This window comes from Oncorhynchus clarkii, chromosome 9, assembly GCF_045791955.1.
Source record: "Oncorhynchus clarkii lewisi isolate Uvic-CL-2024 chromosome 9, UVic_Ocla_1.0, whole genome shotgun sequence".
Classification (NCBI taxonomy): domain Eukaryota; kingdom Metazoa; phylum Chordata; class Actinopteri; order Salmoniformes; family Salmonidae; genus Oncorhynchus; species Oncorhynchus clarkii.
Genome location: NC_092155.1, coordinates 65,927,628 through 65,954,240, shown reverse-complemented (window position 1 = coordinate 65,954,240; position 26,613 = coordinate 65,927,628). Strand labels below are relative to the sequence as shown.

Genomic DNA, 26,613 nt, shown 5'->3' with positions numbered 1-26,613 from the left:
ACCATATCCCTATACTCTCTACACTCGCCAGTCTTAGCCTTAGCCAGCACCATCTTCAGATTAGTCTTAACATCGGTAGCCCTGTCCCCTGGTAAACAGTCTATGATCGCTGGATAATTATTTTAAGTCTAATAATTAATAATTAAGTCTAATACTGCGGGTAATGGAGTCGACAATGACTAGGGTTTTCCATTTGTCAGAGCTAATGGTGGGAGGCCTCGGCATCTCAGACCCCGTAACTGGTGGAGGAGAGACCAGAGAAAGCTCGGCCTTTGACTCCGAATCGTTGCTTAATGGGGAGAGCCGGTTGAAAGTTTCTGTCGGCTGAATGAGCGACACCGGTTGAGCATTCCTACAGCATTTCCTTCCAGAAGCCATGAGAAAATTGTCCGGCTGTGGGGACTCTGCAAGGGGATTTATACTACTATCTGTACTTATTCCTACACTTAAATTACCCTTGCTTAATGATTGCATCTGAAGCTAGTCTTGTAGCACGGCTATCCTCACCATAAGGCGATCGTTCTCCTGTATATTATGAGTACAGTGACTGCAACTAGAAGGCATAATGTTAATGCTATTACTTTGCTTCGGCTGGTGGAGGTCCTGTAGAACCATGTCCAGATAAAGCATCATGTTAATGCTATTACTTTGCTTCGGCTGGTGGAGGTCCTGTAGAACCATGTCCAGATAAAGCGTCCTGGGGGAAAACGTTGAATGAAAAAAGTAGAGCGAGGGAAAAAATGGAAACATAATTGTTTTAATCCAGATATAATGCTATTGTCCCATCCAATGACTTAATGTATTGGGCCCTCCCTTATGTAGAAAATAAAAAACCATAAAGCATAATGTATATGTGTCTCGGAAGTTGGGTTGAAATCCGAAATATAAAATGTCATTCTCCGCAAAGAAAGTGGACAATAAAGCATTCTTCTATAGTAAATGATTGTGTAAAAAATCACCCCCCACCCACTCCTTGTGAACATGGTCTGTCCCTGTAGTATGCCACTGCTCTGGGGGGCTTCATCAAGGGCCAGCATATAAAGGATCTGAAGGTGTGGACCAGCCATATGAAGAGGACCATCCAGACTGCAGAGCATCTGGGGATTCCATACGAACAGTGGAAGGCTCTCAATGAGATTGATGCAGTAAGTCACTGTTTACTGCTGAGTTTAAATGAGATTGATGCATTTAACCACTGTTTACTGTTGAGTTTAAGCATACCTTTTATGTGAGTGTGTAATGCATATATACAGTTTGCAGTGAATGTGTGACCAACTGAGCTAAAGTCAATGCATTGCCCTGAAGAGCTAATGCAAATCTTTCGGTCTCTGTATAGGTTACTCATCACTGTACATGCCCGTACCACTCATTGACATCTTCTCTGCACCGCCATTTCCTCCTCAGGGTGTGTGTGAGGAGTTGACATATGAAGATATCCAGGAGAACCACCCAGAAGAGTTTGCACTGAGAGACCAGGACAAGTACCGGTACCGTTACCCCAAGGGTGAGGTAGGACCTGTCTTAATTCACCACACACTGCTTACAAAATACACACAAAATATACATACACTGTACATTACTCAGACAAATTGTGGAGATCTTAGTACAACACCTAGCAGTCATAGAACAACACCTAGCGATCATAGTACAACACTTAGTCATCTTAGTACAACACCTAGCGATCATAGTACAACACCTAGTCATCTAAGTACAACACCGAGTCCTCTTAGTACAACACCTAGTCCTCTTAGTACAACACCTAGTCCTCTTAGTAGAACACCTAGTCCTCTTAGTAGAACACCTAGTGATCTTAGAAGAACACCTAGTCCTCTTAGTAGAACACCTAGTGATCTTAGAAGAACACCTAGTCCTCTTAGTAGAACACCTAGTCCTCTTAGAAAAACACATAGTACTCTTAGTAGAACACCTAGTGATCTTAGTAGAACACCTAGTCCTCTTAGTAGAACACCTAGTCCTCTTAGTACAACACCTAGTCCTCTTAGTACAACACCTAGTCCTCTTAGTAGAACACCTAGTCCTCTTAGTAGAACACCTAGTGATCTTAGAAGAACACCTAGTCCTCTTAGTAGAACACCTAGTGATCTTAGAAGAACACCTAGTCCTCTTAGTAGAACACCTAGTCCTCTTAGAAAAACACATAGTACTCTTAGTAGAACACCTAGTGATCTTAGTAGAACACCTAGTCCTCTTAGTAGAACACCTAGTCCTCTTAGTACAACACCTAGTCCTCTTAGTAGAACACCTAGTCATCTTAGTAGAACACCTAGTCCTCTTAGTAGAACACCTAGTAATCTTAGTACAACACCTAGTCCTCTTAGTATAACACCTAGTCATCTTAGTAGAACACCTAGTCCTCTTAGTAGAACACCTAGTCCTCTTAGTAGAACACCTAGTCATCTTAGTACAACACCTAGTCCTCTTAGTAGAAAACCTAGTCATCTTAGTAGAACACATAGTACGCTTAGTACAACACCTAGTCCTCTTAGAAGAACACCTAGTCCTCTTAGTAGAACACCTAGTCATCTTAGTAGAACACCTAGTCATCTTAGTAGAACACCTAGTCATCTTAGTAGAACACCTAGTCCTCTTAGTACAACACCTAGTCATCTTAGTAGAACACCTAGTCCTCTTAGTAGAACACCTAGTCCTCTTAGTAGAACACCTAGTCCTCTTAGTAGAACACCTAGTGATCTTAGTAGAACACCTAGTCCTCTTAGTAGAACACCTAGTCCTCTTAGTAGAACACCTAGTCCTCTTAGTACAACACCTAGTCCTCTTAGAAGAACACCTAGTCATCTTAGTAGAACATCTAGTCCTCTTAGTAGAACACCTAGTCCTCTTAGTACAACACCTAGTCCTCTTAGTAGAACACCTAGTTATCTTAGTACATCTTAGCTACCCTAGTAGAGGTGGATCTGAGTGACTGGGAAAGATAATTAAAGATGGTTTTCTTTATTGTCACATACACCGGATAGGTGTAGTGAAATGTGTGGGTCAGCCATGGTAGTACGGCGCCCCTGGAACAGATTAGGGTGAAGTGCTTTGCTCAAGGGCACATACAACAGATTTTTGACCTTGTCTGCTCAAGAATTCAAACTTTTCCAGCTGGAACCAAGCCGAGCTGGTAAGGAAATAAAGAAAATAGAGAGCATGGTGTGGTTCAGGTTGGTGCAATAGTATGAAGAAGGTACATTTCCTGGTGCAATAGAATGAAAAATGTACACTTCATTTTCCTCTCTCTACCACAGTCGTATGAAGACCTGGTCCACCGTCTGGAGCCAGTGATCATGGAGCTGGAGAGACAGGAGAATGTGCTGGTCGTGTGTCACCAAGCCGTCATGCGTTGTCTGCTGGCCTACTTACTAGACAAAACCGCAGGTACTTTACAGTCCAAAATACATGGATTCATTTAGCATTGTCTTGTGGTAATGAAGTTGGTCATGTCTACGACTATCTCGTCACTCAGAACCAAATCTCGCATGCGCACTGGACTAGAGACTACTTTTTTTTCCACAGATGAGTTACCATACCTAAAATGTCCTCTTCATACTGTGCTCAAACTTACACCGGTGGCCTATGGTAAGTTGTTGTCCAATTGGACTTGAACAAATTCACATGCTGTAATTGGATCCAACAATTTCACTCATATCTCTTTCTCCTGGTACAGGGTGTAGAGTGGAGCACATTTGCCTAAACATTGAGGCAGTCAACACGCACAGAGAGAGACCTGGGGTAAGCTTTACAAAACGTATCCATTTATTCCAAGCACAATAGGAAAATGTGATATAAGAGATTCCACAAATCTAACGGTGTGACTCCATGTGTGTTGTTGTTGTAGAATGTGGACATAACCAGAAACCCAGAAGAGGCGCTGAAGACTATTCCTGACCACTTTTGAATATGATTTAGAGGATATGGACTCTAGGACCGTACTGAACCAGCAATATTATATTTTCAAGTTTTAACTTTATTGCTCGATCAATTATGTCTTAGTACCTTTTCCCGATTACAATTGTCAAAATCAGCAAGTGTCAACGGGGAAAAAGATAAGGAAGAAGACTAGATGAATAGAAGATCAAAAAGGACAAACTCCACTGCCTCCGGAAACAGTGAGGGGGAAATGGACTTTCTGCCTCCAACATGGGACGGCTAAAGCCCAGTACTGTATGAGTGTTGTTGACTGACCTATAACGTCCAATATATGTGCATCCGTCTGCTCTGTCTTACCCAAGAGTCTCATGGTGAAGTGCAGTCGGACAGGCTGTGTGAGAGGTGGTTTGGCATGGTATTGTCACTAGAATGTGAAAGAGGCCAGACAATTCTGACATTAGGCTACAGGATGACGAAAGTAAAATGTCCTCCATTCTAGTAGATTAATAAACACATCTTCTGTTTCTTAATGATAAATGTCTGACTAAGTGTCAACATCATGAACAGTTCCCAAACAAACAACATGTCTACATTTTATCAGACTCTCTGGTCTTATGAGTGAGTGGGTAGATTTTAGATTTTTTTTTTTCCGTACTGGTCCCACGTGGGCATTGAACCCACAACCCTGGTGTTGCAAGCACCATGATCTACCAACCGAGCCACACAGGACCTGATGGATGTGAAAAACGGTGTGACTTTGCTAAAGGAGTCTCTTGGCTTGGCTAGATATGCAACACTACTGATTACATATTTTTAAGAAAACTTGTTGACAATAAATACATTTGTGACAAAGGTATACAATACCACTAGTTAAGACAAAGAGTTTATTGTACTGAATAAGTGGAACTAGATTTATGAAATAAATGGTGAAATTAAAATAAATTGCTTTGTTGTTTTACAGATCATGCAAACTTTTATTAGAGCCTAGATGTCAGATAGTCATTTATAAAAATTAAAGATACTTGTTTTACATTTGTCGGCCTATGTTGTAGCCTATTTATTTGTATGTCAGGGTGCGTCCTTTATAGGGTCCCGTTGTGGAATTGAGAAAGGGGCAAGAGCAGAGAGTTTGGGATGTTTTTCTGTCTAACTGTCGACATTCATGGGTTAATAATTTGTCATTTCTTCTCATGCTGCTGATGGCAACAGTGCGCGAAATATCCAGTTATGTACACTTGAGGATACCCTACCGAACTCAACTCTTGCAACTTTGCGCCCACTAATTTTCTTTTGAGTTTTCATCTGAATATCTGTCAGTTATAAATTATACTTCAACTTATTTTAGGTTATTTTTTCATAGGTTACAAAACGATTAAAATAAAGTGGAGGGAGGGGAACGAGTCGACTGCCCCTTGCAAAACTAACTTGTGTAATATGTGAGGCTTGTACTCCTACCGCGTGCTGTGTATACGCAACGTGAGACCACTGGCAACATAACGTTTTTCATCTCGGAGACAAAAGTATATGACCATGGGGAAAGTGGATTTAAAAATCCGTTGTATTTTCTTTTTCATCATCATCTCAGTTCAGCGGGTATTTTCAGAGGAATTTGGAGCACACCAGGGTGCAAAAGGCATACTTTTACAGGTGAGAATTATTGTATATTCCTATGGGACTGGACTAATATTGGAAATTAATGTATATTTCTATGGGACTGAATTAATATAGGAAACTCTTGAAAAACAGGCTACTCAGTCAAGACAGCCTCAAACATCATGTGTTTTTTATTCATGGGTTTCTTCATGGTCAGCTTTCCCCCCCTTATACTATGCTACATTCCTTTTTGCACTCAATATGTCATTTTTGTACTCGAGTGAGGGTGTAACTTTACTGCACATTACTTTGGGATACAGTGCCTTCAGAAAGTATTCGTACCCTTGACTTATTCCACATTTTGTTGTGTTACTGCCTACATTAAAAATAGATTAAATATACTTTTTCTAACCTATCTACACACAATACCCAAAATGACAGTAGTATTGTTTTGCAAATGTATTGAAAAAGAATTACAGAAATATCTCATTTACATAAGTATTCACACCCCTGAATCAGTACATTAGAATCACCTTTGGCATCGATTACACATGTGAGCCTTTCTGGGTAAGTCTCTAAGTGGTTTGCACACCTGAATTGTACAATATTTGCACATTATTCCTTAAAAAAATATTCAAGCTCTATCAGGTTGGTTGTTTCAAGTTGTTTCAAGTCCATTTTCAAGTCTTGCCATAGATTTTCAATACGATTAAAGTCCAACTGTAACAAGACCACTCAGGAACATTCAATGTCGTCTACAACTCCAATGTATATTTGGCCTTGTGTTTTAGGTTATTGTCCTGCTGAAGGTGAATTTGTCTCCCAGTGTCTGTTGGAATATAGACTGAAGCAGGTTTTCCTTTAGGATTTTGCCTGTGCGTATCTCTACTCCATTTCAGTGATTTGTTTTGTTGGATTAGCCCCAAATATAACGCTTTGTATTCAGGACAAGTTCATTTCTTTGCCAAATTGTTTGCAGTTTTACTTTAGTGCCTTATTGCAAACAGGATGTATGGAGTAACTACAATGTTGTTGATCCATCCTCAGTTTTCTCCTATCACAGCCATTCAACTCTGTAACTATTTTAAAGTCACCATTGGCCTCATGGTGAAATAACTGAGTGGTTTTCTTCCTCTCCAGCTCTCTCAAGGATGCCTGTATCTCTGTAGTGACAAAGTGTAATAAATAACTTTCCATGCTGAAAGGAAGATTCCATTTCAGTTAAAAAAATTTTTGTTGCCATCTACCAATATGTGACCTTATTTGTGAGGCATTAGAAAACCTCCCTGGTCTTTGTTGTTGAATCGGTGTTTGAAATTCACTGGTGTACAAAGATGAGGTAGTCATTCAAAAATCATGTTAAACACTATTATTGCACACAGAGTGAGTCAATGCAACTTATTACGTGACTAGATAAGCAAATATTTACTCCTGAACATATTTAGGCTTGCCATAACAAAGGGGTTGAATACTTAATGACTCAAGACATAAATTCATTTAATTTGTAAAAATGTCACAAAAGATACACTATATATACAAAAGTATGTGGACTCCCCATCAAATTTGTGGATTTGGCTATTTCAGGCACACCTGTTGCTGACAATTGAGCACACAGCCATGCAAGCTCCATAGACAAACATTGGCAGTAGAATGGCCTTACTGAAGAGCTCAGTGACTTTTAACGTGGCACCGTCATTGGATGTCAGTTTGTCAAATTTTTTGCCCTGCTAGAGCTGACCCGGTGAACTGTAAGTGTTTTTATTGTGAAGTGGAAACGTCTAGGCCTCACAAGCTCACATAACAGGACCGCCGAGTGCAAAAGTGCGTAACATGTCAAAATCATCTGTCCTCGGTTGCAACACTCACTACCAAGTTCCAAACTGCCTCTGGAAGCAACGTCAGCACAAAAACTGTTAGTCGGGACCTTCATGAAATGGGTTTCCATGGCCGAGCAGACGCACTCAAGCCTACGATCACCAAGCGTCGGCTGGAGTGGTGTAAAGCTCACCGCCATTGGACTCTGAAGCAGTCGAAATGCGTTCTCTGGAGTGATGAATCACGCTTCACCATCTGGCAGTCCAACGGACTAATCTGGGTTTGGTGAATGCCAGGAGAAAGCTACCTGCCCCAATGCATGGAACCAACTGTAAAGTTTGGTGGAGGAGGAATAATGGTCTGAGGATGTTTTTCATGTTCGAGCTAGGCCCCTTAGTTCAAGTGAAGGGAAACCTTAACGCTACAGCATACAATGACATTCTAGAAGATTCTGTGCTTCCAACTTTGTGGCAACAGTTTGGGGAAGACCATTTCCTGTTTCAGCATGACAATGCCCGCGTGCACAAAGCGAGGTCCATACAGAAATGGTTTGTCGAGATCAGTGTGGAAGAACTTGACTGGCCTGCACAGAGACCTGACCTCAACCCCATTTAACACCATTGGGATGAATTGGAACGCCGACTGCGAGTCAGGCCTAATCACCCAAAGTGCCTGACTTCACTAATGCGATTGTGGCTGAATGGAAGCAAGTCCCCGCAGAAATGTTTCAACATCTAGTGGAAAACCTTCACAGTAGAGTGGAGGCTGTTATAGCAGCAAAGAGGGGACAAACTCCATATTAATGCCAATGATTTTGGAATGAGATTTTCAACGAGCAGGTGTCCACATACTTTTGGTAATGTAGTGTAGTTCCACTTTGACATAATGGGGCCATTGGCACAAAATCTCAATTTATTCCATTTTAAGTTCAGGCTGTAACACAACAAAATGTGGAAAAAGTCAAAGGTTGTGAGTACTTTCTGAAGGCTCTGCATATGGCAGATGTGAATACGATTATGAAGTGGAAACACATAATAAACATAATAACACATAATATAGCCTACATTTACATTCATTTAAAATAAAGTTTCTATTTCACCTAAAATGTATATTATAATTGACATTGAAGAATGAACGGCCTGCAAATTAAAATGTTTTCCTCTCTTTAAAGGTATTTGATTGTGTTGTATATCTTGGATATGTGGTAAAGTATTGACACAACAATGATTTGTGATCTAAATGAACATTTGAAACCGAACCTGCACCTCTGTGTACAGTGAAAGCATTTATTTAAAGTTACCCCTTCATTCATCTTATTTTGACACAGAAATATTGACCCAACACCACACATAGATTCTGGAGATTCATTTAAAAGGAGGGGATTTTGTAAGGTAATCCTTGTTAGAATGTTGTCACTTTTCTAAGTCAAGTTCTCCTCTTTAATACAACTTATTATCGTAGATAAGGACCTAAATGTACTAACTTACATTTGAAATCATCTTCTTTCCAATACAATGATAGACAAGTGTGTGGAAGCTTATACATTTTGGAATAATGATGGCTTTAGGGCAACTCTGTGGTCTGAAGTCACTAATAAGCAAGCTTTTATGAATCTATTAAGATTTTAAAGCTTTGCACAATGTTCAGAGGGCATCAGCTTGTTTTGATGACATTTTTCCAAACTACAGGACTCCAGAAATCTATTACTGTCAGGGCACTGGTGTGAATAAATGTTCCTTACTGCTGCGCTCAATCCCATAGTTAGGATTCATTACACTTTTATTAACTTTCTCTCTGTTATTTTCTCTCCAGAGAGTGAGACGCCAGAGCAAAGCAGCTAAATCTGTGGTGAGTATGAGCTACATGAAACAGCCTGTTGTTCATGACCCAGTCCCAGTGGAATGTGTCATGAGCAAAACAAAACATTCAAATCAGGGATATCTGGCTAGTGACAAAAGTGGCGGCTTAGGGCCCCGCGTGACTAACAAAATCAATGGGACCCCCTGGAGGTCAAGGCCCTTGGGCACGTGCCCTGCCTGCCAGGTTGATCATTCGGCCACGATTATTACAAGTTTACTGTAGATACTGTCGCTGGCTAGACTAACTAGACATTTTTATACATTTTTATTTTTTACTAACCGGGTAATTGAGTGACTGTCAGTATAACATATAACAAGAGGAAAACTCATCAGTAAATTGAGTCTTCCCACCAAAAAAGTAGCTACATGCCTGCTGACAGTCACTCAATTAGCCAGTGATGTAATGTACTTAAGTAAAAAATACTTTAAAGTACTACTTAAGTAGTTTTTTGGAGTATCTGGACTTCACTTTACTATTTATATTTTTGCCAACTTTTAATTTACTAAAGAAAATAATGTACTTTTTACTTCATACACCCAAAAGTACTCATTACAATTTAACAGGAAAATGGTCCAATTCACACACTTATCAAGAGAACCTCCCTGGTCATCCCTACTGCCTCTGATCAGGCAGACTCACTTAACACAAATGTTTCGTTTGTAAATTATGTCTGAGTGTTGGAGTGTGACCCTGGCTATCTGTAAATGGAAATATTTAATTGTTCCATCTGGTTTGCTTAATATAAGGAATTTATCATTTTACTTTGACTTTTGATATTTATAAGTATATTTTAACAGTTCCATTTACTTTTGATACTTGAGTAAAAAAAAGTAAAACTAAAATACTTTTAGACTTTTACCGAAGTAGTATTTTACTGGGTGATTTTCACTTTAACTTGAGTCATATTCTATTATGGTATCTTTTACTCAAGTATATTAATTTAGTACTTTTTCCACCACTAGCCCTTGTCAGCAACATTTTATAGATGGCTTTAAAACTGCTAAATGTTCTCTCCGTCCCATGGCATAATGTGAAGAACTACAGGAAATTAGCTTTAAAAGTGCAACATTTTCTCTCCATCTCATAGGAAAATGTTTAGAATTGTATTAAATATGCTTTAAAACTGAATTTGTTTCTCTCAGACCCATGGCAAAATGAATAGAATTGCCTGAAATTAGTATTAAAACTGCAAAACGTTTTCTCTAGAGTTGTAGAGTTGCAGAAATGATGCTTTAAAACATTTTTCTCAACGCCCCATGCCACTCCACATTGGTTCAACGTAATTACGTGGAAACAACTTTTCTTTTTGAAAAGAGTGTCAAAATTGACTACAAAGTGTAAAATAGGATCATTTTGGTCATAAAGCTAGTCTCGTCAAAACTGAGATTTGCGAGATGATAGGGAAACATTTTATGTCACGCAATGAATTGTCTCATAACAGTTTTCTATTGGTTGGGTTTGTTTTAATCCTGCCCACCTGCTCACAGCTGGCAGCACCCAATAAATATTCCTATGGGGCTAGTGAGGGACCATCAGTAAATTACACACTGTACATGGGACAATATTTTAAAAGGTCAATATCGACAAATAACAATGACTTGAAAATCTCAAACCATCTACAAATTGTTGAAATGCATATTCGAATGTCGAAAGCATTGAATGAGACAACTGAAAAATATGCAACGTGAAAATGTTGTCCCGTTTACATTGTGTAGTTCATTGACTGTCCCTATCTATCCCCAGAGCTAGGCTATTCAAAGTCAAAACAACATTGCCACGGTAGCACACCAGCCAGCTGAAGCTAATTGGTTAAAAAATTTGGCTTACGCTTCCCACCTGCGAACACACACAAGAGACACCCACATCAAACCCAACCCTGAACCAACTCATATTTGAATTCAGTTTATTAATGAACCAAATCTAAAACAAGGCCACATCAGGAAATGTATAGCAACATGATGATTAAAGGCACTAGTATTAGGTTAGGAAAAAGTCATGCAGCAAGTGAAGATCTACCTATCACTCTCATTGCAATCTGTAGTTATAACCTGTGTGCCACACAAAGTAAGAAACCCTACAGTGCTCAATGGAGGTAACACTTTATTTGATGCTTTGAATGTTGCCAGTGACAGAATGTAAATCATCCATTATTACTCTAAATTGATAGGTTTCTGATGTGTCAGAAAGCTTGTCCACTGTCTTTGATACCAGTGAGTAACAAGAAACCTGTCTGTCTGTCTGTGTCCTGGCCTAGCAGTAATGTGGCCCAGCTGACCAGATTGGTCTCAGCAGGGCCCAGAATTAGCCAAGTAAACAAGGGGGTGGGAGGGATATCTTGCAGAGTGTGGCTTTGTATCATTTGTCTAAACTTGTCAAGCCACTGAAGCCAGGGTAAAAAGCCCAGTGATAGTTGGATTTCCAATTCCAAAAGAGCCCGACCAGGACTCAAACCTGGGTCTTCTCAACTGTCAGTCAAACAGCCATTACACCAAGAAGTCCAAAGCTCCTCATGAGGTCACTATTGGTTTTGTACTAGGGTAGCTATATAAAGATTTCATCAGATCAAATGTACATGTTAGTTGGTGTGTCAGGTTTGGTGTGTCTTGTGTGTTCACAGCTGAAGGTGACAGACTACCATGTGAGGTGTTCTGTCGTGTCTCGCTATGCCCACACCACAATCCAAAGCTCTGTGTGGAACCAGCTACCTGTCACCAAGGAGGCAGCCTTTGAGGTGGACCTGCCCTCTGCTGCATTCATCTCCAACTTCACCATGTGAGTCAGAATCACACGCTTCAAGTCAAGTTTACTTTATTATCCTCTCTCTCTCTCTCTCTCTCGTGTTCTTATAAGACACCTCATCACAGGTAGTGGGCATGTAATCAAATTAATTGTTCTTTCCCTTGGAATTATATCCTTCTTGCCTGGGTCCCAGTCTGTTTCTGCTCCCTTGCCAACTCCTTATGCTTGACAATGAGGGACGAGGAGTTGGCATTATAGCACAAACATACTGGCACTCAGGCTATTGTCCTTCAGGATCAAAAGGACTTGTACTTTCAACTGTGAAGGGGATCGTTCACATGCGGGAGACAGTATGACTCACCTCAGAGAGTATAACGTTTAATTAGTACATAGAAATATAGAAAAAAGTAAATAAACAAAACAAATCCTGTACACCAGTCAGGTCAGTGGTTCCAAATAAAAACTTAAAAGGAATTATGTCAGGAACTGACATTCCGTCCAGTGTGGAAAGGAGACACATAATTTGATGTGTAAATATTACAGACACAACGAGGAACCGCAGTCTGTAGTTGGGTTTGAGAGCAGAAGCGGCTCAGAAGGGGGAAGACTCGGAGGGACCTTAGAACCAGATGAATACCCGGCTTTATAAATGTACGTCGGAAAGTTATAAGAAAAAATGACAGGACGTTGGCCTGTTTTCTTCCCCCTCTCTCTCCTGCGAAGTTTACCAAGGCATTGAGCCAAGGTACACGTGCACGCACACACATACAACTACATACTGACACACAGCCTACACATGTCACGCACAGACCCATTTACATGTAGTTTTAGTTTAACATGCATAGAATCTCATAATCTCTTTTACTGTCAGTCACACACTCGACACAGGGCCGCCTGCTCGTCACCAACTAACTCAGTAGGAAAATAGCCGTGCGACTCTATTTCTTAGTTCAGTTGCGTTTCTCAACTGGACTGAGGGCCTTGTGTTCTGTGTGTAGGTCACTCAATTGCAGCCGTTCCCAGTTCCCACTCCCTCTCAGCTACACATACATACAGGCCGCTATATTTTCCACCCTGATAAATCCAACATTCCATTCTGCTCTGTGTCTGAAACAAGACTTGCTTCAAGGCTGCAGTTTATTTCGGTCCCTGTTGGTTATTATTTTAATATATTTGTTCAAAGGACCTTATTTTAGCACATAAACTGTATGGTTTGGATTAAAGTCTTTCCAGTAATCAGGTATGGGTCCCAAATCCCACTCTATTCCCTATATACAGTGCATTTTTAAAGTATTCAGATCCCTTGACTTTATCCACATTTTGTTACGTTACAGACTTATTTTTACTAATAAATCTACACACAATACCCCATAATGACAATCCGAAAACAGGGCTTTAGAAAAATCTGAAATACCTTATTTACATAAGTATTCAGACCCTTTGCTATGAGACTCGAAATTGAGCTCAGGTGCATGCTGTTTCCATTGATCATCCTTAAGATGTTTTTACAACTTGATTGGAATCCACCTATAGTAAATTAAATTAATTAGACATGATTTGGAAAGGCACACACCTGTCTATATAAGGTCCCAGAGTTGACAGCGCATGTCCGAGCAAAAACGAAGCCATGAGGTCAAAGGAATTGTCCGTAGAGCTCCGAGACAGGATTGTGTTGAGGCACAGATCTGGTGAAGGGTACCAAAAAATGTCTACAGCATTGAAGGTTTCCAAGAAGACAGTGGCCTCCATCATTCTTAAATGGAATAAGTGTGGAACACCAAGACTCTTCCTAGAGCTGGCCACCCGGCCAAACTCAGAAATTGGAGGAGAAGAGCCTTGCTCAGGGAGGTGACCAAGAACTCAATGGTCACTCTGACAGAGCTCCAGAGTTCCTCTGTGGAGATGGGAGATCTTCCAGAACGACAACTATCTCTGCAGCACTCCACCAATCAGGCCTTTATGGTAAAGTGGCCAGGCGGAACCTACTCCTCAGTAAAAAGCACATGACAGCCCGCTTGGAGTTTGCCAAAAGGCACCTAAAGACTCTTACACCATGACAAACAAGATTCTCTGGTCTGATGAAACCAAGATGAAACTCTTTGGCCTGAATGCCAAGTGTCACGTCTGGAGGAAACCTGGCTCCATCCTCCTCTGTGGAGATGGGAGAACCTTCCAGAAGGACAACCATTAGAATTGATCTTCTTTGGAGAATAAAACACACAGACGCATACAAATCTCTCCCTTGCCCTCCATTTGGCAAATCTGACCGTAATTCTATCCTCCTGATTCCTGCTTACAAGCAAAAATTAAAGCAGGAAGCACCAGTGACTAGATCAATAAAAAAGTGGTCGGATGAAGCAGATGCTAAGCCACAGGACTGTTTTGCTAGCGCAGACTGTAATATGTTCCGGGATTCCTCCGATGGCATTGAGGAGTACACCACATAAGTAATTGGCTTCATTAATAAGTGTATAGATGACGTCGTCCCCACAGTGACCATTCGTACATACCCCAACCAGAAGCTATGGATTACAGGCAAAATCCGCAAAATCAAGTTGATAGTGCACAGTGAGTTATGTGGCTCTAGAAGGTTCTCAGACCGAGAAACAGCCTCGTACATTTGCAATAACTTCAATTCATTTTGACCATCACGAAAATGACGACATTTAGAAAAGTCCCAGAGTCGCAAAACTAGGTGCATTGAAACTGCCTCGGCCCATAGAGACGGACCCTAACATTTCTGTCCGATAGCTCATTCAAGGACCCCATAGCAAAGGCCGGAAAATGTGGATTTTCTATTATTTTCTATTATGGCATTTGGCAATGGTTCACTGACTTTTGACTTTGACTTTTGACTTCCTATGAAATCATATTGCAAATGGACAAAACGTATGCCTTATGAACAAGCTTTTAAAATATGACAATAAAATATGACAAAGGTATGTTCATACAGTTCTTATACATGTATAATTATCAAAAAAAATCTAAAGAATTTCGAAAAACGGTCCAGAAAGCACTTTTTTAGAGGGTGATACATTTTTTATTTTGTTTTCAAATTTTCTAAATTTCACCCTTGGGTCTTGACTTGATGTGGATTTTCAGCACCAATTAAGATCGCTGCTCTGGCTCCAAATGACCTATCGAGCCGAAACTCGGGATTCGGGGTCGCCTCACATAGGCCTACACATAATGTCAGAACTGGAACCGCAGCTAGAACGTGTTTTATGTTTTTATTATGGTTTAAACTGAAGGTGCTGTGAATTATGGGCCTGCTCTGAAATATGTAATAGTTGGCTTCTAAACGAGTTGGAAAAAGTGGGTTTGGTGTCAGATGGTATCAGTTTGGTGTCAGAATGATATCTATTTGACGATGGACGCTGACTTGCTGGCTGACTTTTGTACATTTGCAATATGTTTAAAAAGTGATGAAGCATCACCAAATTGACATTCTGAAATCAACACCAAGAAGCAATGGAGAGGAACCAGAATCACTGCCCGGCCATCCCAAATTCATCGGGACAGTACATTTTGGAAATTTTTGACGTTTTTCAAAAGATCTTAAAACAACGACAGAGTCCCACTTCTCTCATGTCACCATCGAGCAATGGAGAGGAACCACTATCAATGCCCGGCCATCCCGAATTCATCGGGCCAGTCAATTTTCCATTTCTGCAGTATTTTTGAGCATGTCAAATTCGTGATGGTAAATGCCTATTGAAACATATTGCAAATGGACAGTACATTTGCAATAAGATTCAACAGTGATAAAACATCACCAAATGGACATGATGAAATCAACACAACGAGCGATGGAGAGGAACCACTATCACTGCCCGGCCATCCCGAGTTCATCGGGCCAGTCAATTTTGCATTTCAGCAGTATTTTTGAGCATGTCAAATTCGTGATGTAAATACCCATTGAAGCATATTGCAAATGGACAGCTGTGCACCTGGTGATTGGAATGGGTTCCCAGGAGCACATTTTAAAAATGTTTTTTAATGCCTTAAGGGGGTAGCAAGGGGTCTATGGTTGGGTAGGGAGCACCCTCCACCCAGGCCCACCCAATAGGGGGCGCCCCTGGTCATTTTGAACACTTTTCAAAAAATCGTTAAAAAAACAACAGATTCCTACTTCCCCCTCATCATACATATCAAATAGACCATTTAGGTTGATTCATGGCTTAACATAGTTCACTGACTTTGGGGTTTGAAACCGACTTCCTATGATCGTACATGGAAAATGGACATAACATCCTGATTTGCCACTTTCAATACTTTCATATTGCATTTGGACATTTCTTATGGCATTTGGCAATGGTTCACTGACTTTTGACTTTGACTTTTGACTTCCTATGAAATCATATTGCAAATGGACAAAACGTATGCCTTATGAACAAGCTTTTAAAATATGACAATAAAATATGACAAAGGTATGTTCATACAGTTCTTATACATGTATAATTATCAAAGAAAATCTAAAGAACTTCGAAAAACGGTCCAGAAAGCACTTTTTTAGAGGGTGATACATTTTTTATTTTGTTTTCAAATTTTCTAAATTTCACCCTTGGGTCTTGACTTGATGTGCATTTGCAGTATGAAAATGTACTGTGGAGCTCGCTCGCCATCTTTTGGATTTTTGCTGTGTGACACTTGGCATTAGCCATATGATATTTGCCATATGACATTTGCCATAGCTTTCAATGATCTGCTGTCCATTTGAGTGTTATTGGACATCAATCATTTGTATTTATTTTTTTACCTTTATTTAACTTCTATAACAAGCTGCAACAGTTATTTCTGGAAAGGTGAATTTTTAAAAGTTGTAGCTCTAACTGTTTGGGCACAGACCTGGATAGCATGACAGAACTTTGCAGACTGTCTCTGCAATAGATTGCAACTGCACCCCCGTTGGCAGTTCTGTCTTGGTGGAAAATGTTGTAGTTGGGGATGGAAATTTCTGAATTTTTGGTGGCCTTCTAAGCCAGGATTCAGACATGGCTAGTACATCAGGGTTGGCGGAGTATGCTAAAGCAGTGAATAAAACAAACTTAGGTAGGAGGCTTCTGATGTTAATATGCATGAAACCAAGGCTTTTACGGTTACAGAAGTCAACAAATGATAACGACAGGGGAATAGGAGTGGAACTGGGGGCTACAGGGCCTGGGTTAACCTCTACATCACCAGAGGAACAGAGGAGGAGTAGGATAAGGGTACGGCTAAAGTCTATATGAACGGGTCGTCGAGTGGGTTGGGAACAGAGAATAAAAGGAGCAGATTTCTATGCGTGGTAGAATAGATTCAGGGCATAATGTACAGACAATGGTATGGTAGGATGTGAGTACAGTGGAGGTAAACCTAGGCGTTGAGTGACAATGAGAGAGGTTTCGTCTCTGGAGGCACCAGTTAAGCCAGGTGAGGTCTCCGCATGTGTTTGGGGTGGGACAAAAGAGCTATCTAAGGCATGTTGAGCGGGACTGAGGGCTCTACAGTGAAATAAAACAATACGATCTAGCCAAGACAGCAGTAGACAAGGCATATTGACATTAGAGAGAGGCATAAAGCATTCACAGGTGTTGATCAGAAGAGCTAAGACAACAACGGGTAAATAGCGATGAATGGTTACATGTTAGTTACATTCAGGACCTGAGTTCGAGACTGGGGCTGACAGGTAAACAAAATGAGGTACCGTGTTATTGAAACAGTCCAGTGGGCATCATCAGTGTAGCCGAGTGATCATAGGGTCAAAAGAGCAGCAATAGGTGAGTCAGTGTGCCGTTTGGTAGTCACTGCTATGCTAGGTGAGCAGGGGATACAGCGTTCAGAAAAGCTTGCGGGTCGGGGCTAGTAGATGGTTCTTCGGCGACATCGTAACAGAATAGCCTGTTGAGACCACATCGGGCAATCATGCCAGCAGTCCAGTCGTGATGGATCGGCAAGGCTAAGTGACGACAATAAAGGGTCCAGGCCAATTGGCGAAGGAGGTATTATAGCCCTAGAATTAGCTGGTATATGGGCCTAGCTCGAGGCTAGCTCAATGCTAGCTGGTGCTTGCTTTGGGACAAAGATGTCTAAGATGTCCTCCATCTTAGTCCAACTTGAATGCTGTGAAGTACAGTATATTATTGTTTTGTAACACGTGACCGATAATACAAATAGTTACCATAAAGGAAAGTACATTTATGGTAAAGGAAAGTCTATTTACTGTCAATAAACCTTGACGTTTTCAATCTATGAGACCAAAGCATGTTTGTTCACATAGTCTGATCATTGTGAGTTACCCAGAGGGCTATTTTACTTTATTTCAGTCCTCTTATTCCACAGCACCTCCAATGACAAAGTGTACATCGCCCAGGTGAAGGAGAGGAGTGTTGCCAGGAAGATGTATGACGCAGCCAAGAAACAAGGAAAAACAGCTGGACTTGTTGCCACCAAGTCAGTCTGAAAAAGTATTTGATACCACGTTCACTCTTGAATATGCGTTTTATTCAGATTTCTATGTTTTGTGTGAAAGAGTAAGAAACTACTTCCATTTTTCTCTAGATTTTCTGCAGTACAAATCAGACATCCATCACCCACCCACCACATCCACTCACATCTTTCTATCACTTTAGTCTGGATGCTACTCCATTCCCTCAATGCTCTCTCAGCCATTCTTTCAGGTTCACCATAGACCACTGACACCATCACTCCAATACTGTCTCTCTCTGTTGTTTCTCCTCTGCTGTGGTCTCAGAGAGAGGGAGATCGAGAAGTTCCGCGTGGCGGTGAGTGTTCCCTCGGGGACCCGGATGTCCTTCTCTCTGTCCTACGAGGAGCTGCTGCCCCGCAGGTTGGGTCGCTATGAACTGACCCTGGGTCTGAGGCCTGGAGGACTGGTCACTAACCTCACCCTGGACGTCAGTATTGCAGAAAGGACAGGACTCAGCTTCATCAAGGTCCTCCCGCTGAAGACCAGTCGACTGCTCTCCAACACTGTCACAGGTAACATAGGAAAAGACAACCATCAATGTTCATTGTCAAAGTAGTAATACTAGTTGTAATACAATCAGCATGTTTAGGGCATCAGTTTGAGCAAGTCAGGGCGCAAAATCACTAATGGCAGGTAACCCAGTGGTTAGAGCATTGGGACGAGCATTGAGACGGTAACCGAAATGTTGCTGGTTGGAATAGCTGAGCCGACAAGGTGAAAAATATTGAGCAAGGCACTTAACTCTAAATTGCTCCAAGGCTGCTGTACTACTATGGCTGACCCTGTAAAACAACACGTTTCACTGCACCTATCCGGTGTGTGATGTTAGGTTCTAATTTTCAGAGTACAAACTCAACGGACACTATAGAAGCTTCAAACCAAGTTTATTCTGCCCAGAGGGTCAATACAACTGCATTAGACAAAAAACATGGTTTCCCCCATGGTAGTATGCATACCCCACTTTGGGTGGAGTCTCCTCCTTATCGCTAAACGTTGCATCATTATTGCTAGTCAGGGAGCTGAGTGATATGGGTCTTAAACGGTTCTTCCCCTTGTCAGTACTGCCATATGTGACCATGTTCCCTGCACTCAGCCCCCCGCTTCATTATGGTACCCCTCATGTCTCTTTTATAACTAATGATTAATTATAGTTAAAGCTCAGAAACCAAACCTATCAGTGACAATTAAACTTAAAAAATAATAACGAGTAGTTATTGTATAGTAGGGTGATTTGTGTTTGTGTGATTGTGTGCAGTCCAACTTCAACATACTGTAGTATATCTCAACCATGCACAATGACTGTCTGTGACCTGACTGGGTGTTCTCTGGCCTCCCTTCTCTTCCATCCAGGTGAGTCTGAGGCTCCAGCCTCCACCCAGGTCCAGCAGAACCCTCGCTGTGCTCGTGTGCACTACAGCCCCAGCCTGCAGCAGCAGAGCAGTGCCTCTTCTAAGGGACTCAACGCTGACTACATCATCCAGTACGATGTAGAACTCAGTGACCTCATTGGGGACATACAGGTCATCACACACACACACACCCATGTATGCACGCTTGCACAAGCATTACACACTGTCTAGGACCAAAGCCCTAGTGAGACAATAATCTCATCAAGTGAGTTATTATTCTCTTCTTTTGGCCTCTCTCAGGTGTTTGATGGATACTTTGTCCACTACTTTGCACCTCGGGGGCTTCCTGTTGTCCCCAAGGATGTCATCTTTGTCATTGATGTCAGTGGCTCCATGATTGGCACCAAGATCAAACAGGTACAGTAGAAGTATTACAGATATTTATTTATTTGACCTATATTGTCACAGCAAAATAATGCAGCAACAGGATTTGAACGTTTAGTCCATAATGTTGCTTGATCGGTGGTTAGGCTATTAGCTTGACAAAAGTATGCTACATGAAAAGTGCAATATTGTTAATATACAGTAACCGTGTGTTAGTGTGGGTTTTCAGTGAATTTGTGTAAATCACGAAGCTCATTTGCATTTCCTGCAAAATTCCCAGCTACAAAGAGTGATCAAATTAAGATCCTACACCTGTACCTCTTCCACATTGCACCCAGCTGCACCCCATTCATTTAGACAAGAATGACAACATTGACTCTACATTTTATAGATCAATAAATGATCCTTTCTCTTCTCTCTGCATTTGTGTGGACCAGACAAAGCAGGCGATGTCCACTATCCTGGGAGACCTGCGTGAGGAGGACCACTTCAACATCATCACTTTCTCAGACAAGGTCCACACCTGGAGGAAAGGTCGCACAGTGAGAGCCACGCGGAGTAACATACGAGATGCTAAGGACTTTGTCAAGAGGATCATCGCTGAAGGATGTGAGTGGGATTGAGTCTGGTGTACTTGAATTGCAATATATCTGCAGCAACTTGACAAGACCATGAAAACACTGTCGGTATTTCTCTCTTCTTCATTCCATTCCATCTTCTGACTCCTCTTTTTCCTCCTCTTCTCCCTCCTCTTCTGCATCCTCCATTCCTTCCACCGCCACCCCTCCCTCTCTGCTCCACGCCTCCTTCCCATTTGTCCCTCTATCCTCCAGGGACCAACATCAATGCAGCCCTCCTCTCAGCCGCCCAGCTGGTCAACCCTCCCTCCGCCTCCAGTGGTACCCGCCGGGTCCCTCTGGTCATCTTCCTGACAGACGGTGAGGCTACCATCGGCGTGACATCCGGTGACTTCATCCTGAGCAACGCTAAGAGCGCCCTGGGGGCCACCTCTCTGTTCGGCCTGGCTTTCGGTGACGACGCCGACTTCCCTTTGCTACGGCGCCTGGCACTGGACAACCGCGGCGTGGCGAGGATGGTGTACGAGGATGCGGACGCCGCACTCCAGCTGAAGGGATTCTACGATGAGGTGGCCAGCCCGCTACTGTCAGACATCCAGCTGACCTACATGGACGACCAGGCCTTTGACGTCACACGCTCCCTCTTCCCTAACTACTTCCAGGGCTCTGAGCTGGTCGTCACTGGGAAAGTCAAGCCAGGGGTCAGGGACCTGAAGGTTTGTGTCATTTAGATCATGTTGCTTGATCTGTGTTTGTCAATTGTTTATACCATAAGATGAAAGGAAATGCCCACTTGAATTATTCATATTGTAATGGCCAATAAAGATGTACAGTGCCTTGCGAAAGTATTCGGACCCCTTGAACTTTGCGACCTTTTGCCACATTTCAGGCTTCAAACATAAAGATATAAAACTGTATTTTTTGTGAAGAATCAACAACAAGTGGGACACAATCATGAAGTGGAACGACATTTATTGGATATTTCAAACTTTTTTAACAAATCAAAAACTGAAAAATTGGGCGTGCAAAATTATTCAGCCCCTTTACTTTCAGTGCAGCAAACTCTCTCCAGAAGTTCAGTGAGGATCTCTGAATGATCCAATGTTGACCTAAATGACTAATGATGATAAATACAATCCACCTGTGTGTAATCAAGTCTCCGTATAAATGCACCTGCACTGTGATAGTCTCAGACCACTGCAAATCTACCAAGACCTGGCCGTCCCTCTAAACTTTCAGCTCATACAAGGAGAAGACTGATCAGAGATGCAGCCAAGAGGCCCATGATCACTCTGGATGAACTGCAGAGATCTACAGCTGAGGTGGGAGACTCTGTCCATAGGACAACAATCAGTCGTATATTGCACAAATCTGGCCTTTATGGAAGAGTGGCAAGAAGAAAGCCATTTCTTAAAGATATCCATAAAAAGTGTCGTTTAAAGTTTGCCACAAGCCACCTGGGAGACACACCAAACATGTGGAAGAAGGTGCTCTGGTCAGATGAAACCAAAATTGAACTTTTTGGCAACAATGCAAAACGTTATGTTTGGTGTAAAAGCAACACAGCTCATCACCCTGAACACACCATCCCCACTGTCAAACATGGTGGTGGCAGCATCATGGTTTGGGCCTGCTTTTCTTCAGCAGGGACAGGGAAGATGGTTAAAATTGATGGGAAGATGGATGGAGCCAAATACAGGACCATTCTGGAAGAGAACCTGATGGAGTCTGCAAAAGACCTGAGACTGGGACGGAGATTTGTCTTCCAACAAGACAATGATCCAAAACATAAAGCAAAATCTACAATGGAATGGTTAAAAAAGAAACATATCCAGGTGTTAGAATGGCCAAGTCAAAATCCAGACCTGAATCCAATCGAGAATCTGTGGAAAGAACTGAAAACTGCTGTTCACAAATGCTCTCCATCCAACCTCACTGAGCTCGAGCTGTTTTGCAAGGAGGAATGGGAAAAAATGTCAGTCTCTCGATGTGCAAAACTGATAGAGACATACCCCAAGCGACTTACAGCTGTAATCGCAGCAAAAGGTGGCGCTACAAAGTATTAACTTAAGGGGGCTGAATAATTTTGCACGCCCAATTTTTCAGTTTTTGATTTGTTAAAAAAGTTTGAAATATCCAATAAATGTCGTTCCACTTCATGATTGTGTCCCACTTGTTGTTGATTCTTCACAAAAAAATACAGTTTTATATCTTTATGTTTGAAGCCTGAAATGTGGCAAAAGGTCGCAAAGTTCAAGGGGGCCGAATACTTTCGCAAGGCACTGTATCTTCTCTTATCTTCTCTGGTTTTGTATTTTCTTCTCAGGTGTCTCTGACGGCCAGTGGCTCCAAGCAGAAGGTGAAGGTGGAGAATGAGGTGTTGGTGTCTAATGGAGAGGGGAATAGGACAGTGCTCTCTATGGGCTGCCCTGGGGGCATGGATGGGATCCCCAGCTTTGTACGGCGTCTCTGGGCTTACTTCACTATCAAAGAGCTGCTGCTGGCCAAACTGAACACCACTGACCCTAACATACAGAAACTGCTGGGAGAGAAGGCCACCAACCTCTCCCTCAAGTACAACTTTGTCACTCCTGTTACTTCCCTCGTTGTAGTTAAGCCTGATGCCGATGAAATTCCTGCCTCAGCGTCAACTACAACGGTTCGACCCACCACCACCACAGGTACTACAACAACCACAGTAGCCCACACACCTGCCACCAACATAGCCTCCTCAATCCCTGTGAAAAAGCCCAGGATGATCAAAGCTAAACCAGACCCTCTTGTCACAAAGCCTCCACCTCTCCAACCACCTCAACCCAGAAAGGGCTCCAACCCACCAACAAAACCCAACCCAGTGAAAACAGTGGCTCCACCATCCCCCAAGAAAACCACTACAACTACCACCCCCAGCCCCAGTGCTGTCAAAACCGTATCTGTCCCTCTCTCAGGGAAAACCTCTACCCCTCCTCCCAGCTCTCCTAAAACTGCTCCTGCCCCTCCTGCCAGAATAGTCAGTACCCCCCTGCCCAACTTGCTCAAAACAGCCACCGCTCCTGCACCTGGGAAAACCACCACCACAACCCCTCCACCCACCACAGTGAAGACCAGCCCTACAACCACCACCACTACCACCCAACGCAAAACAGTAAAGACTACAGTCCCTACAACTGTGAAAACAACTACCTCCACTACCACCAGCACCTCAGTCAGAGCCGACCCAACCCCTGCTCCACAGCCTGGGAAACCCACTACGCCCCTGCTCATCTCTGTTAGAACAGCCCTCCCGCCAGTTAGAATATCCCTCTCATCCCTCTCATCCTCCTCTTCCTCAGAAAACGCCACCATGTCTGCCGCTGATGCCAACCAACCTCAGGCCACCACACACCTGTACAGTCTTAAGTATGTCCCCTCTACTCCAGCTCCACAGGGCAGTAACACAGACCCAGATGTGGATCAGATTGCCACCTTTGTCTCTGCCACGTTTGCCCCCATGCCAGGCGTTACAGATGGACCGAAACTATGGGAGGCTGCAGGACTATTGGGTAGGTCTTCCACTAATCTCGGAAACCCAGAACTAAAATCTTGCGTAATTGTGCCAGATCTTAGAAAATAAACTAGAATGGTAGCTCCTCCCCCTTCTCTCTCAAAGTTCCGTGCAAGTCTATGGGTCAAATGTCCCTTCCCTTCCGAAATTGTAAAGATGCGAGCACCTGCAAAATCGTGATTTGTCCAAATGATCAGTGACAAAAAAAAAACAGCTCACTGGAACAATGTTCTTTGTTAGTCGTCGCATCCCAGTCTGTTGACAGATGCTACAATATCAATTATATGCATCTGTGCACGAGAGGTAAGTCCACTCTCTACTGTCTATTTCACTTGGAACTCCAAAAAGCAGTATGCAAAGTATAGGCGAGGATACATTTTTACTGAATACCAGTATTGCATATTATATACATTTATTTTTATCAGGTATTGAACTTACAGTCCATATTTTGTACCTGTCTATCAGAGAAGTACTAGTACAATGGCTAGAGGACTCCTGATATCGCCAGGAGTGATAAGTATAATTTGTTTTGTCTTTATCTGTTGTGGTCTAGTACTGTATTTTTGCTAGCTATGGCCATCTACTTTAAAAGTGCTGCCTGTTTTCCCAGTTGCATACTTGGTGTGAACTGCTGACTGCTTATAATTTTCTGATAGTTTTCACACATCAACCAGGATCAAGGGGCAGTTTGTGACTTGTTTTGTAATCAGTGGCTGTATTGGGGGGGAGTGGTTTCACCTCTCCTAGGCAATCAGCAATTAGTACAGGATGTTGTGTTCTCCACCTCTTCTAAGCAATTAGCAATTATTGTTACTTCTTCAGTCTCCCCTGGTTTCACAGCAGCAGCTCTACACGGCAGGTGTGTCAGTGGCGCTTTTGTCAAGGAAACAAAGGTGTTTTTTCCGAATAGTTCTGTGGAGTTGTTGGAGGAAGGAAAGAGAGAGAGGCGCTACACCCCTCTCTCACTTGAGTATCTTACCTAGTTATTTACAGATTATCTAATTTTGCTCTGTTGTAGCTTTGTCAAATATCTGTGTGTTTTCAATACCTGTTCGCACCACTCCCTGTAGGCTTTACAGATGTCCCCCACCCCTTGGCTGCAACCCGTCTAGTGTACCCTGTGTACCCTGTGTGGAATTCCGGGTCTCTGGCAGTGTTTGGAACTGCTGATCTGCGGTCAAGAATGTTGAGTTCATCTCAGCCTATGCTGCCCTTCAGACCCTTGACTTTTTTGACCCTGACGGAGACATGGATCTCTACAGAGAGCACTGCTACTCCAGCTGCTCTTTTTTTCATCTGACTATATTTTCTCTCATAGTCTGAGAGCATCTGGTCGTGGACATTTTCTCTGTTCTCCATCTCTCACCTGTCCATCTTCTCATTTGAATTCCATGCTGTCACTGTCACTTGTCATCTATCGCCCACCAGGTGCCCTTAGAGTTCCTCAATGAGCTTGACACCTTGATAAGCAAATTTCCTGACGATAGCTCACTGCTCTTTGTACTTGGTGACTTCCACCTCCCGACATCTGCCTACAATTAATTTATTTCCAAATCTCCCTTTTCCCTCCTTGCCTCTTGACCCCACCCTTTCACAATCCCCTCCAACTCACAAGGCAGGCAATACGCTTGACCTCATCTTTACTAGAGGCTGTTTGCCTACTAATCTCACTGCAACCCCCCCACCCCCCCCCCCCACCCCCAAACAGGTTTCTGATCACTAATTTCCTTTTTCCATTTCTGTCCCCTTTCCTCCAACCCTAACCACTCAGCCCCTACCCAGATGGTCATGCGTCTTCTCTCTCTCTCTCTCTCACTACTCTCTCCTCTTCTATTCTATCATCTCTCCATTCTGCTAAATCCTTCTCCCTTCTGTCTCCTGATTCCGCCTCTTTTCCCTTTCCGCATACTACGACTCACACTGTCCACTTTCCTCCCAGCCGGCTCGGCCCTCCTCTCCTGCTCCGCCAGATGACAGAGAGAGGGGAGAAAGCGCCATTGAGAAAATCAAAGATGGTAGCCAATCAGTTTGTATGTGTGATCCTTGAGATCAAAGTTTTAAGAGTTATGTTTTAATGACCCTGATCCTGTTTACAGAAGCAAATACTTTTGATGTGAAGGTGGATGCTGTATATAACAATTATTTTTTACATCTGTCTCTATTTTACAAAATATACTTGTACAAAGATTTTTTTTATTTTTTTCTACACCTTTCTGGAGTTGGAACTCACCGAGTCAGGAGCGTCTGTCTGCGTGCAAGGCCTGCTACGCGAACGCAGGTGCGCACTGAAGGCTAGGAGCGGAGTAGCGGTTATCAGATTGGAAAACCTGATGTGCACCTTGGGCGGTGGGAAAATCTACGTTCTACAGTCGTGGCCAAAAGTTTTGAGAA

The 26,613-nt window shown here is 42.5% G+C and overlaps 2 protein-coding genes across 7 annotated transcripts in view; both read left to right on the top strand.

Annotated features, from left to right (window-relative positions):
- LOC139416772 (6-phosphofructo-2-kinase/fructose-2,6-bisphosphatase-like) overlaps positions 1–4,851 on the top strand; it is a 28,676-nt gene extending 23,825 nt beyond the window's left edge. For 2 of the 3 annotated variants that reach the window (XM_071165833.1, XM_071165831.1), the window contains exons 9-14: positions 999–1,145; positions 1,405–1,509; positions 3,270–3,399; positions 3,538–3,600; positions 3,689–3,753; positions 3,860–4,833. In XM_071165833.1, coding sequence (XP_071021934.1) covers positions 999–1,145; positions 1,405–1,509; positions 3,270–3,399; positions 3,538–3,600; positions 3,689–3,753; positions 3,860–3,919 — 570 coding nt within the window. In that variant the 3' untranslated portion in view covers positions 3,920–4,833. Of the gene's footprint in view, positions 1–998; positions 1,146–1,404; positions 1,510–3,269; positions 3,400–3,537; positions 3,601–3,688; positions 3,754–3,859 lie in introns of all 3 variants that reach the window. The other variant, XM_071165832.1, reaches the window with a different exon arrangement.
- A 251-nt stretch (positions 4,852–5,102) lies between these two features.
- The window catches only part of LOC139416761 (inter-alpha-trypsin inhibitor heavy chain family member 6), a 32,549-nt gene continuing 11,038 nt past the window's right edge, over positions 5,103–26,613 (top strand). For 3 of the 4 annotated variants that reach the window (XM_071165813.1, XM_071165814.1, XM_071165812.1), the window contains exons 1-10: positions 5,103–5,538; positions 9,112–9,147; positions 11,777–11,931; positions 18,220–18,330; positions 18,632–18,879; positions 19,718–19,887; positions 20,017–20,133; positions 20,538–20,709; positions 20,934–21,394; positions 23,005–24,220. In XM_071165813.1, coding sequence (XP_071021914.1) covers positions 5,416–5,538; positions 9,112–9,147; positions 11,777–11,931; positions 18,220–18,330; positions 18,632–18,879; positions 19,718–19,887; positions 20,017–20,133; positions 20,538–20,709; positions 20,934–21,394; positions 23,005–24,220 — 2,809 coding nt within the window. In that variant the 5' untranslated portion in view covers positions 5,103–5,415. The remainder of the gene's footprint in view (positions 5,539–9,111; positions 9,148–11,776; positions 11,932–18,219; positions 18,331–18,631; positions 18,880–19,717; positions 19,888–20,016; positions 20,134–20,537; positions 20,710–20,933; positions 21,395–23,004; positions 24,221–26,613) is intronic. The other variant, XM_071165815.1, reaches the window with a different exon arrangement.